This window comes from Lactuca sativa, chromosome 4, assembly GCF_002870075.4.
Source record: "Lactuca sativa cultivar Salinas chromosome 4, Lsat_Salinas_v11, whole genome shotgun sequence".
NCBI lineage: Eukaryota > Viridiplantae > Streptophyta > Magnoliopsida > Asterales > Asteraceae > Lactuca > Lactuca sativa.
Window position 1 is genome coordinate 130,447,027 of NC_056626.2, and position 12,219 is coordinate 130,459,245.

A 12,219-nucleotide genomic window follows, 5' to 3' on the forward strand; every position below is an offset into this window, starting at 1 on the left:
GGGCTTAGAGAGGGTATTGGGAGTGGGAGAGAAGAGATAGAGCAACCAAAATTGGCTGACCCTCGATTTCTATTTATAGGGTCATTTTTCAGCTCTCACGTCGTGAATTTTAAGTTCTCACGTCGTGAATTCAATAGTCATCAGGTGCATCATCGCCACTTGCGGCTGTCAGGCTCCAGAAGTCATAAATACTGAGTTCACGTCGTGAACACTGTATTCACGTCGTGAACTCTGACAGTTTTGGGGTTTCGCGCCCCGAACTTCAGAAATTCATAACTTTCGCATACGAACTCCGTTTTCGACGTTCCTTATATCCAGGCGTAGGTGAGATTATGCTCTACAACTCTCGTTTATACTCCATTGGCTAATTTTGACTTTAATTTTAATATATTATTAATATATTATTTTTAGTAGGCCGGGACAGGAAAACTCCGTTCGAAATTCATAACTCCTTCATCTGAACTCCGTTTTGGTCTGTCTTTTTATCGTTGGACTACTATTGATGATATCTTCAATTCTCATTTAGAAAGTTTTGGCTAAATATCACTCGACCTCAATCTCGAGTTTCGGGCTGCATACTACTAATGCTGAAACTTCAAAAAATCATAACTTCCTCATACGAAGTCAGATTTAGACGTTCTTTTTATGCACGCTCTCGGTTTAACATATTCTACGACTTTCATTTAGATCGCTAAGTCTAAATATCGCTCTAACGTAAATTCACTATTTACGTCACGCTGTGTCGTGTCGGTTCTGTCGCGAAACTTCGACAGGTCATAACTTCTTCGTTATAACTCGGATTTTGGCGTTCTTTATATGTACGGAATCCTTGTGACATATTCTACAACTTAGTTAAGATTTCTCCTTCTAAATAATCTTCAATCAAAAAGTAATTTTTGATGTTTATCGTCTCTAAATTGACTAGCCCGGGTCTACGGGTGTTACAGATGTAAGACCATAGGGGTAGCCCATGGCATTCCGGGTGAAGACCATGGAGGGAGTCCATGGCAATCCTATATGTATGTTGCATGGCATTATGTGGTTATATGTTTATGTATTTTGGGGAGCTCACTAAGCTTTTGCTTACAGTTTGTTGGGTGTTTTAGGTACTTTAGGATCTAAGGGCAAGGGTTTGGCTTGATGGCGCAGCAGTCACTCTCCAGTATTCCGCATTTCTTGTTTTAGATACTCTGATCTTATGGAGATAAGTTTATGTAATGACATTTTGGAAAAACAAATATCATTGTGATTTTTGAATATTAAGTGAATTTTTATCTGAATTTTCAAGCTATTACATGGGAATGTATGCATGTTGTGCTCATGCTACTACTCTGCCTATTACCTGAGTTGGCTCCGTCTAATACCTGTGTTATGGAAGTTGATCGAATATTCAAGATTATGTACTTTCATCTCTCTTGCCCGCCGTAAAGAGTCAGATTCCTTTTAGTTTTTACTAATATGTATAAATATTATATATAAAACATTACATATAAATAGAATATTTTTACAATAAATGTGTTATTTTACGAACCAATGGATGAGCAAAATGTAATTGTTTAAAGTCGGTTTCAAATTGAGTTTTTAACGAGTCGATCCCGAGTAGCTCGCGAGTAGCTTGACCCGTTTGCACCCCTATTCACGAGTAGCTCGACTCATTTATTCTTACCTCGTTATATCTGAGTTGCTACCTCCAGGGTTAAGTAAATCGTTGAAAAAATTGTTGTCATCATCACCCTCAACGACTTTTTAACGAATTTCTTCTTGAGAATATTCCATTGTCGAATCTTTCCAAGTAGATCCTAAACAATTTCTCCATCCTCATCTAATCTTCCGAGCCATTTGATGTGCTTTTAACTCTCCCAAAAAGTAACTAATTTTTTTTAGATTTTCATAGTTTGCTTATAATTTATGTCGTTGCAATTTGTAATTCTTTTGTTATTAGGCATTTGGCGATACAAATCTCTTGTGTCATGTATGGCCTTGTTGTGCCATGTACGTTCCTATTGCGCCAAGGTGGTGTTGTTGCTCCAATCTTGATGTTCTTGTGCCATACTTGAAGCCTGTTGCGTCATCCATACGCTTGTTGTGCCATCATGGTGCAAGTTGGACCATCTTGGTCCTTATGAGCCAAGTATGTTATGAAGTCATCTATGGTGCTCAATAATGTTCCAGAAGATGTTGCATGGAGAATATGATTGGTTGTCTCCATTCATGGGTCAATGGGCTTGACCCATTAAGGTTTTAAGTTTGATCCCTAAAGTATAAATAGGGATGCATGCTAGGTCATTTTGTCTCTTGAATTCTAAGTGATAGGCAAATCTCTGTGTGATCGTATTTGTAACCTCTGTTTGAAAGCTCTGAAATAAATAATATTATCCTTCTGTCCGTAGACGCATGTCACCTTGACCGAACCACATAATATTGTGTTTTATATGCTTATAGTTTTGCTAGTTATCCGTTGCACTACCTAACATGATCAAACTAATTTGTCAGCAATAGTTGATGCTTTGATATGCACCCAATACTTGGTAAGAAAATCAATAAATTCAATAATAAACAACTTCGACACCATCTTCAAGGGCAATGGTATAGCATTTAACATTTTTTTATAATTGTTTATATAGATATCACATAAGTTTTAAACAAAGACAAATATGGTAAATAAACTCATGAAAAATTAGATTATGACTTTTGTTTGCTTAAGTAGCATTAAACTATGTATTCTTGTGTTACCATTTTGTATGTTTTTATTGTTTGATTTCGCATTAAAGTAAGAAAAATTTTTGGGTTAATTTTTGTTGGTTGATTTGACATTTTTCTAATCATTTGGGCTCAAAACATTAATTACAACTAACATACATAGATTTATCTATTTGTACTTATTGCATAAAAACTTACAAGACTACATGGTGTGGTGGGGGAATTGTCGTCGATCAAACACCGCCCCTTGAGTTGTTTTTTCGCTGGCAGCAATAAGCCAACGACACTATTTTCGTTCAAAAAAAGTGATGGATCGAAGCTTGTAGCCTTTGGACTTATTCCAAACCTTTTTTCTTTTTTTCTTTAACTACCACTATAAATACATGCCAAACTTTCACCATTTTTACCATTATAAAATACCAAATTTTTACAAACTTCTTCTAAAACTCAAAATGTCTTCCCATAAATCAAGAAAAAAATAATACGCCAAGCTTCTGTATATGAAAAAATATATGGCAAACTTTCTGGTTGGGATTTGTGCTCTGTAAGTTTTACATCTGATTACCTTCCTGAATTATGAATTTATTTAGCAATCTGTATTGCTTATATTTTTGCTTATTTTCTTTTACTTTTAGGTTATTGTGAAAAGTGGTGATGATTGTCGGCCGGAACATCTTGCATTATGGTATATTTGGTCGATTTACATTTATCTGAATAATGCATATGTAGTGTTTGGACAATTGAAAGTATGCTTAAAATGATTAAATTTGAAAAATGTTAGCATACTGTTAGTATTAAATGCTAACATTTTTCAAATTTAATCAAAATTTTCAAATTTAATCAAACATAATAAGCATACTGTATGATTTTCTATTGGTCGTCCATTAGACATAGAAAAATGAAATAATCAAATGATTAACGCATATCGACTAATGCTTAACACAACCACAGTTGTCTAGCATCCCATTAAAACAGAAAACCTAAACTAGGATAAGCGGATAACCAAAGATGATGTCTTTATAGAATGAGTCTATTGTATTCCGAAAATAACTCATATAGAAACAAAATTCATGTTCAAAAGAACAAAACAGCCTAAAAAAGGATGCATGTAATTATAAGAAAAAGAAGATACAGTAACCGAAAACAAACCTAAGCAGTAAGCAAAACAGCACCACCAGCCTCTTTAATCTTCTTCTCCGCTGTCTTTGATATAAGCTTCGCCTTAACAACCATCGGATGTGACGGAGGCACCATACCTTTCCCTAAAACCTTGAAGAATCCGTGCTGTGTTACATCGACTACAGGGATCTTGTCGGCGGAGGCATTCTCTCGCACGTCCTGAGGAACCATGGACCAGAGCTTGTCCACGTTGACGATGGGGCAATAGAACTTGTTTCGAAGCTTGTGGAAGTACCTCATTCCGACTTTACCGAAGTAACCTGGATGATATTTGTCGAAGAGGATACGGTGGTGGTGCATTCCTCCGGCGTTACCCCTACCTCCTGGATGCTTCCTGTGTTTTCCGATACGACCATGTCCGGCACTCACGTGACCCCGCTTCTTGCGGTTCTTCCTGAGTCTGGTCGTCATTCTACCCTAAAGTACCCAAAGGGATTTCAAATCAACAATGAAGACGATTAAATGTATACGAATGCATTGAGTTCTAACATAAAATTAACTATTCTGAGAATTTGATACGCATAACAGCTACAGAATCATAATTGGATAGCTGATGAAAAGAACAGTAGACAACTATGAATACCTGAAAGGAAAACTCCGGCTACAGGCGGCAGCGACGACGCTAGGGCAGAGTATCTCAGCTACATAAATAGAACCCTAACTCGATTTATAGCCTATGAAAGAATCAATTGATATCTCTTCGTGGGCTTATGGCTAGTGCCGAACTTCCGATCTAATTTGGGTTGTGGGCCTAAAGTAGACTAATAAGACCAATTCCAATCATAACAATAAAAATTTATATATTTTTGTTGAAATTTTATATAAATTATAATTCAAACTCCAACGGTCCAACCACATATTAAAAATATATTTCAATGTAATTGAAATATAATAATTATAATAATTTCAAAAAATTTAAAAGGCCAATTAGATCGTAAAGTGGTTTTTGGTGTTGGTTGACCTCTATATGTAGAGGACATTGTTCATCTACACAAAAATGATATAACAGAAGGTTGGTTGCAATATAAATGACATCTAAAATGGTTTAGAGGTCCATTGGAAATTGGGATTGGCCTAATATGTCTGATACTTTTCTTTATATTTCATTTTTTTTTATAAATTAATCTGATTTTTGGGCTTTTCCTCTATTTTTCGCTAGCATGGCTTCTCGCAAAGTCAACCAGGCGACCATGTTGATATATGACAAAAAAACGAGGTGACATTAACACGGAATGTTTTGTTCGTTCCACACGACTTACCACATTTCTATATTTGCACAACAGCTTGACAAATACAAAAACATGTTTCTAACTTTCATTAATTTTGTGTCACAGATGAATATGTTTTATGTTTCATTAATATACTAAATAGACAATTTATTTTTCCAACTTACATGATAAATAAAAAAATAAAAAAATAAAAAAAAAAATCAGTACATCACTGGACAATGTCTATAGTAATAAAAGCATTATCATATGCTTGAAAGTAGTTTACAGTCAACCGAAAACATTAAAATTATTTTATGACAAAATAAAAAGGAATAGATTGGCATCCAAAGAGAAACATACCACCTACATGTGAAATACTCCTAGTAACTTTAAAAAAAAAAAAAAAAAAAAAAAAAAAATGTGCTACAATCACATTCTGTGGAACAACAGAAAAAATATCCATAACAAGTTGTAGTCTTAGAAAAATATCCTACAATAAGTTAAGTAAGTGTTCCTACTCTACCAATGCCCTTTCCCACCAATAGGAACCGTGTTGGATCCCGACATCATACCTCGGTTGCCATACCCACCTCGACCCCTTGATCTAAAGTTCCCACCAGAACCTATTTTAATTAAAACAAAACACAACAATCCATCATTTTTTTATCATAAAAATAAATATTAATTAAATAAAACATTCAAAAGTTAAGTTAAGAAAATTGAGTTACCTCCACCACCGGTTGACCGGGTCAAAGAAGACAATGCAAGAGGAACAGCTTGACCAGCTTCTTGAAGAATCTTAACAAGCTCTCTTGCGTGTTTTGCATTTGAATGTGTGAAAAAAGTAACAGCAATTCCTTTAGCTCCTGCACGCCCAGTACGTCCTATCCTATGAACGTAGTCTTCGAGGCTTGATGGGAAATCATAATTGATCACGCATTTTATGTCCTTCACATCTACGGTTTTCAATTCAATATAACAACAGATTAAATTTAAAATTAATTCTTTACATTTGGAATTGGAATAAAATGGCAACCTTATCCCACTCATTCCCTGCTTTTCTTTCAAAGCTCATAATCCAATTCCAATTCCAATTCCAACCATTTGTTTCTCTGAGTCAACCGGGCTGTCACCTCATAACCGTGGATGGGCCGCGAGGCGATCAAATATCTAAAAATCACTACTATTTCTACTCTACCTATTACAGCATTCTACTTTAACAAGTACAATGCTATGTTGGCTAGATTTTTACAATCCCTTGTAGTAAATAAAAATTATAAGTTCACTATGTTGTAATGAAAAAAGAAATGGAAGTACAAGTACGTTTTAATTCTTACATTTCAGCCCTTAATAAGGAGAGTCCAATTCTGTGTAGAACAGAATGAACTTAAGGTTGCTACTCAAATTAATTTTTCAGACATATAAAGAGGGGTGTTTATGTTTAGATGTGTGCCTGCAAAGTGATTATTGCAATTCACAATCAATTGCTTAAATCAAGTACACATTTACCTCAATCAGCTAAATTTGACTATGAAATCGACATCAGCTTTAGAACTAGAAGCACATCCAAACACCCCCTTAACAACAAAAAGATTATAATAATAATAATAATAATAATGCAGCAACTACATGACACTTTGTCAAACTATGACTTCAGTGTCAACAGCAGCATGAATGCATGACATAAAACAAAAGTAATAATGTATAGGATAATTTACAAAAAAATAGCAACATACTTTACTCTTTTACCAATTTAGACAACATACTCTATTTTTTTACCCATACTTACGTTTTTTCTACCCATTTTAGCCTTTTGTTTATACTTTTTACCTATAGTAGCAACATCTAACCCCAAATAGCAGCACATTGCTATTATTAGTGAAGATTAAAGAAATAAAGGAATGTTGCTATTATGGGTAAAAAATTGGTAAAAAGAATAAAGTATGTTGCTATTCATAGTTAGTAGTTCTTAACATCTATGTTTTGTTGGATTATAATTTATACCAAAGAATCCTAAGGGTGTTCATGTTTGGCTTAACCTCAAAGTTTTAAAAAACCTAAACCTAAGTGAACCATATTTCAGTTAACCTTAGAAAATCCAAGCTTCCTAGGGTATCATGGGATGAGATGCAAGTTTTTTCCTAATTCTTTATAAAGGATTAGCATATCCATACTGGAAATGAGATGCTGAAAAAGAGAAGTGGAAATGATGCAGATGCAGGCTCCTCCTGTATAGTATAGATGATGTTCCTGTGAGTATTTGTGGGAATTAGTGACTCCCTTCCCCTTTGGCACCCAAACCACAAATTATTTTGTCAGGTAAAAGTAGACAGCAGCCGGCGACTCCCATTCCCATAAGTTTAATGACCTAAAAACAATTTCATCCTACCAAGACCACGTGCAGCAACATCAGTGGCTGTCATTATAAGACTCCTTCCACTTTTAAACTCAGCCAACACCCAATCCCTTTCACTTTGGCTTTTATCACCATGGATGGATAATGCAGGCCATCCATCCATTCTAAGTTGTCTTGTCACTTGATCACATCCTTTTTTTGTTTCTACAAATATTAGGATTCTGCTTCCATCCATCATTTCTTTCAGAACTCCAATAAGTCTGTGTCAGTGTCATTTGTCAATAAAACTTCAATTACCCAGAAAAGGGAGACTCTTTTCTTTTATGTAAAAACTAAAAAGTAGTAATTTTTTTTATTTATTTATACCTGCTGTACTTCTCCATGTCTGTTACAACTTCAATAACCTGTTTTATTGCCTGATTGGCTTTCAGAACAGGGGATCCGATGATCACCTAAAGAGTTCCATGTTTATAACAGGATCAGTTAAGCAATTTAAAAGTATGCTTCTCTTTTACTTAATGGGTTAAGCATTTAATATGTTTCTTTTTTACTTAATCAGGACAGAATCACTTAATTTGTTAAGCCTCAAATCCTTGTTTAATGTATGAACACACCAATAGTTTACCTTACTTTCTTCTTTTTCCTCCAAACTCCTCTCACATTATAACCGATGAGCATTGTTAAAGATTTTCATTTAGTCTCATTTTCAAACAGTTTATTCTGTCTAGAATAGAGGCATACACAGACATCATTACCCATTCAGCCATTTTACTCATAAATTGCTTAAAGGGGACAAAAGAAAAACCCCCCGAGTATAAAGTAATAAGGTAAAAGTAAATAGTAACCTTATATGGATTGCGTAAGAACTGTCTTGCCAAACTCTCGACCTCTTTAGGCCATGTTGCACTCCAATAGAGAGTTTGTCTATCTGGTCTGATCTGTCAAAATTAAGCACCTCCAAAAACTTAGCATAAGATACTTGATTATAGTGGACATTTAAAGCTGCAGTTAAGGGGAAAAAAATCATATGAGAAGTGCAACACACTTGGGCAATGATTTTTCTGATTTGAGGCTCAAATCCCATATCTAACATACGATCAGCTTCATCCAAAACAAGGTAAGTCACTCTTTTCAAGTTTGTTTGACGAGCTTCTAGCATATCTATCAACCGACCAGGTGTGCCAATGACAATTTCAACCCCTGAAATAAAGATCACATAGGCTTGTAAATTCATCTTTACTTCCATAAAAGAATATGGTTTCATATAAATTGGCAATTGGAGTACCTCTTTGAAGATCACGAATCTGTGGACCCTTAGGGGCACCACCATATATGCAAGTGCTTCTTATATTAGAATGTGAAGCAAATTTACCAGCTTCTTGTTGGATTTGTACAGCCAATTCTCGAGTAGGAGCCAATACTAATACAATGGGACCATCTCCATGAACTAATTTTGGGAAATACAGACAGATTAAAAAAAAGAAAAGTAACATGATAAATTAGAAGAATGGAATCTCACAAAGACAAATTAAAAGTATATAGTAAGTTACTAACCCAATGGAGGTTGTGCAGAAACATGGACTACAGCAGGCAGCAAATATGACAAAGTCTTGCCAGAGCCAGTCTCTGCAATCCCAATTAGATCTCTTCCCTTTAAAGCCATAGGCCATCCTTGGGCCTGAATTGGTGTTGGCTCAACAAATCCCAGTCTGGAAATAACATCTAGACAGTAACCTACAGAATGAAAAACCATTAATTGACTGATAAGAGTTTGAGATAGCAGAGATAGGAGAAAAGATGAGCAATTTTCTTAGGGTATAGACTCATTACCAGGAAAACCTGCCTCATGAAACATCCGGATTGGCTTTGGGACATCATGTCCTTCAACAGTAATCTCCCTCCGACCACGGTAAACTGCCACCTCTTGATCAGTCATGTCCCTTACAGAAGGAAATTCGATGTAGAAGTTCTTCTCAAATGGTACCAAGTTGCCAAAATCTTGCTTTGGTAAAGCTATACTATCCAAGTCCCCTTTAGAGCCACTTCCTCTTCCTCCTCTACCACCACCACGACCACCATCAAAGCTCCTCCCTCCACCTCGCCCACCTCTCCCTCCCTCACGCCCACCGCCCTGATATCCTCTGTCAAAACCTCTACCAACTCTGCTGCCACCGCGACTTGAATTAAAACCTCTACCTCCTCTGTCTCTACCACCATCAAAGCCTCCATTGCTCATTCTTCCACCACCATCTCTCCCAGAGCCGAACCCTCTCCCTCCCCTTCCACCCCCACCTGCGCCAATATTAAAACCTCCCCTAACACCAGGTTCAAAAGGAGGGTATCCACTTCCAGCAGCTCTTCCACCGCCGACAAAAGACGGTGGTGGTGCTGGAGGACCTCTGAATGGAGCCGGTCCACCGCGGACGTAGTTTGGAGCAGCACCTACCGCAGGGGGTCCCGCCGTAGGCGGTAATCCCATAAAATCACTGACGCATTAAACATATCAAAAAATGAATCATTCAATCAAAATTACTGACAAAAAAACAACTATGAAACAAATAGATACGTATTGGCTTCGAATATTAAAGATATGAACGAAAAAAGTAGGTTTATAAGGTACCTCCGACGCTGATGGTAAGAACCGGCGTCCACAATTCTGTCGTCGTAACGATTCATCACGGTTGGTTGAAATCGATGATAGTTTCAGATTCAGGGTTAGGGTTTTGAAAAGTGCTCGAGGGTTTGGCTGATCTGAAAGAAGGAAAAAAGAGAAGGACAGGGAACGATATTTTCCTCCTCAGATATTTTGTCGCCACCTGGCATTGGTAAGTTTTTTTAACAAACTATATTGGGCTAAGGGAGGCCTAACAACTCGCTGCACCACCTCCGAGTGAGTTTTTGACTTAAATGGTGTTTTTTAAAAGTTTATTTATCAAATAGGTATAGTTTCAAAAATATTTATTAAAATGGGTATATTTTTAAAATTTTATATTTTTTAATTATTCAGTTTTTACTGTTTTATTTTAATACATATATTTTTTAAACTTTTTAAAAACATTTTGTTATTATTGATTATCAAATATTTTTACAAACACCAATATTCTTGTCTTTTAAGTCTCGTTTTATATTATTATAACCACCATTCTACCATGTCTTTTTGTCATTATAACCACTATTTTACCATTTCTTTTATCAGAATATATATCAAGTTACAACAAATAGATTGTTTATCTAAAAAGTTCATTTCCAGAAACAAAAAACAAATAGTGACATGTTTTTTTTATTACATTCTTTTTACTATAAATCATAAAACTCATACATTTTATACATATTTTGGACTTGATACAAATCTATAAACAATTGTACAAACACTCAAAACTCTTGTACAATACTATAATGCAATCATCATATGACCTCAAGACATTCCAATCACTCATACATAAAATATATATGATCCAACAGGATTACCTGCAACAATAATGTTAGTTCCCATATGCTTCACCCCTAAAGATTTCAATAGTGATTGTAGGCATCAAAGACCACTGTGATCCATAAAAAATCCCTACAACCATTGAATCAAAGTGATTCCATCTTCTTCTTCTTTTGCTATCAGCAGACTCGCCAAAACAAAAAACACAACTCCGGAGTATTTCCACTACTCATCCAAATCCTTAGCTGTGAAACTAATTCAACAATACATGAACCAAACTAAAATTCAAACAACCCTAGTTTGATTTTCTTTTTGTATGGAAGGCGCATTCTCATGACACAATTTTAGCATAAAAAAAGCGATGTAAATTTTGGCAAAAAACAATGCAAAATTTAGCAATAAGAAGTGTTCCAAGGCAGTTCTTCAACTCCAGAAGGCCATTCAAAAGCACATTCTCATGATCCAAGCAAAAAAACAAAGTTAAAGATTAAGTAACTAACCCGATCAGAAATTTCGTATTCAGAAATCCGTTATAATCAGAAACTCGTATTCAGATGGATTGAAGATGAAAGTTCCAAAATTCGTATTCAATAAACCTAATTAAGTTAGAATATATATATATAAACTTCAAAAATCGAACCTGAAAAGTAAAAAATCGAACCTAAAATCAGAAATTCAACCCTATGGCCGAAGGTGGAGTGTCGGCATCACCTCCGTATGGTGTGGCCGGAGGTGGAGTGGCCGGCTGGAGCAGTGGTCGTAGATGGAGGTGCGGCCAAAGATGACGCGCGTTCCGTCAGTACCATCCCGTTTTGCAACATCGTTAGGTAAGAGAGTTTTAGGTTTTTTTTTTTTTAATTAAATGGCTAAATCACCCCTTTTGGTAAATATGTTGAAAACTATACCTATTGGGTAATTATTTTTTTCAAAAACACCCTCCTGGTAAAAAACTCACCTCCGAGTTATGTTAAGGCTAAAGGGAGGGAGTAATATGGCTTCTAAAGTCTTGTCACTTTATTTATTATTTTTTTTTTGTCTGGTATATTCATATCATACTATATGAACAGTAAGAATTAGTAGTTTTATTGAGGCTTAAGACTAAATATTCGTTGTGTAGCGACAAATAGAGACCAAAGTAATGATTCCTCTCCCTTGGTTGCCTTCACTGCTGACTAGCAATCGCTCGTTTTTCTTATTAGCATGGGATTGGATGTTAATAATAAAATAACACCAATTTTTTTTTTCAAAATTAATTAAATTATATTTTCTTAATAATTTTTTTAAACTACAAACAATTAATATCAAATAAATTATATTTTTTAAAATACAACATTTCATACTAAATT

At 35.4% G+C, this 12,219-nt stretch overlaps 2 protein-coding genes across 3 annotated transcripts; both read right to left on the bottom strand.

Moving 5' to 3' along the window:
• Positions 1-3,699: 3,699 nt before the first annotated feature.
• LOC111907024 (60S ribosomal protein L27a-3) lies at positions 3,700-4,619 on the bottom strand. The gene is made up of 2 exons (XM_023902815.3): positions 4,463-4,619; positions 3,700-4,296 (listed from the first exon to the last, which is right to left on the bottom strand). Exon 2 carries the CDS (start codon positions 4,288-4,290, stop codon positions 3,850-3,852), a length of 441 nt encoding a protein of 146 aa, XP_023758583.1. The 5' UTR covers positions 4,291-4,296; positions 4,463-4,619; the 3' UTR covers positions 3,700-3,849.
• A 902-nt stretch (positions 4,620-5,521) lies between these two features.
• LOC111907025 (DEAD-box ATP-dependent RNA helicase 20) lies at positions 5,522-10,274 on the bottom strand. Of its 2 annotated transcripts, XM_023902816.3 has the most exons (10): positions 10,064-10,274; positions 9,274-9,929; positions 8,998-9,177; positions 8,729-8,890; positions 8,489-8,643; positions 8,289-8,381; positions 7,810-7,895; positions 7,477-7,703; positions 5,816-6,043; positions 5,522-5,710 (listed from the first exon to the last, which is right to left on the bottom strand). In XM_023902816.3, exons 1-10 carry the CDS (start codon positions 10,117-10,119, stop codon positions 5,607-5,609), a joined length of 1,947 nt encoding a protein of 648 aa, XP_023758584.1. In that variant the 5' UTR covers positions 10,120-10,274; the 3' UTR covers positions 5,522-5,606. The 2 variants fall into 2 exon arrangements, 1 of the variants encoding a protein (XP_023758584.1); XR_008231706.1 differs by lacking the exon at positions 5,522-5,710 and having other exon boundaries at positions 5,985-6,043; positions 6,124-7,703.
• Positions 10,275-12,219: the final 1,945 nt, after the last annotated feature.

Bases quoted from the DNA above. Each gene is read 5' to 3' on its own strand.
- LOC111907024 (XM_023902815.3), bottom strand. From the start codon at position 4,290: ATGACGACCAGACTCAGGAAGAACCGCAAGAAGCGGGGTCACGTGAGT.
- LOC111907025 (XM_023902816.3), bottom strand. From the start codon at position 10,119: ATGAATCGTTACGACGACAGAATTGTGGACGCCGGTTCTTACCATCAG. The intron at 9,178-9,273 runs GTAATGAGTCTA...TTCATTCTGTAG, and splicing joins TCATGAGGCAGGTTTTCCTG to GTTACTGTCTAGATGTTATT. The intron at 6,044-7,476 runs GTAGGATGAAAT...TGAAAACCGTAG, and splicing joins TGTTGCTGCACGTGGTCTTG to ATGTGAAGGACATAAAATGC.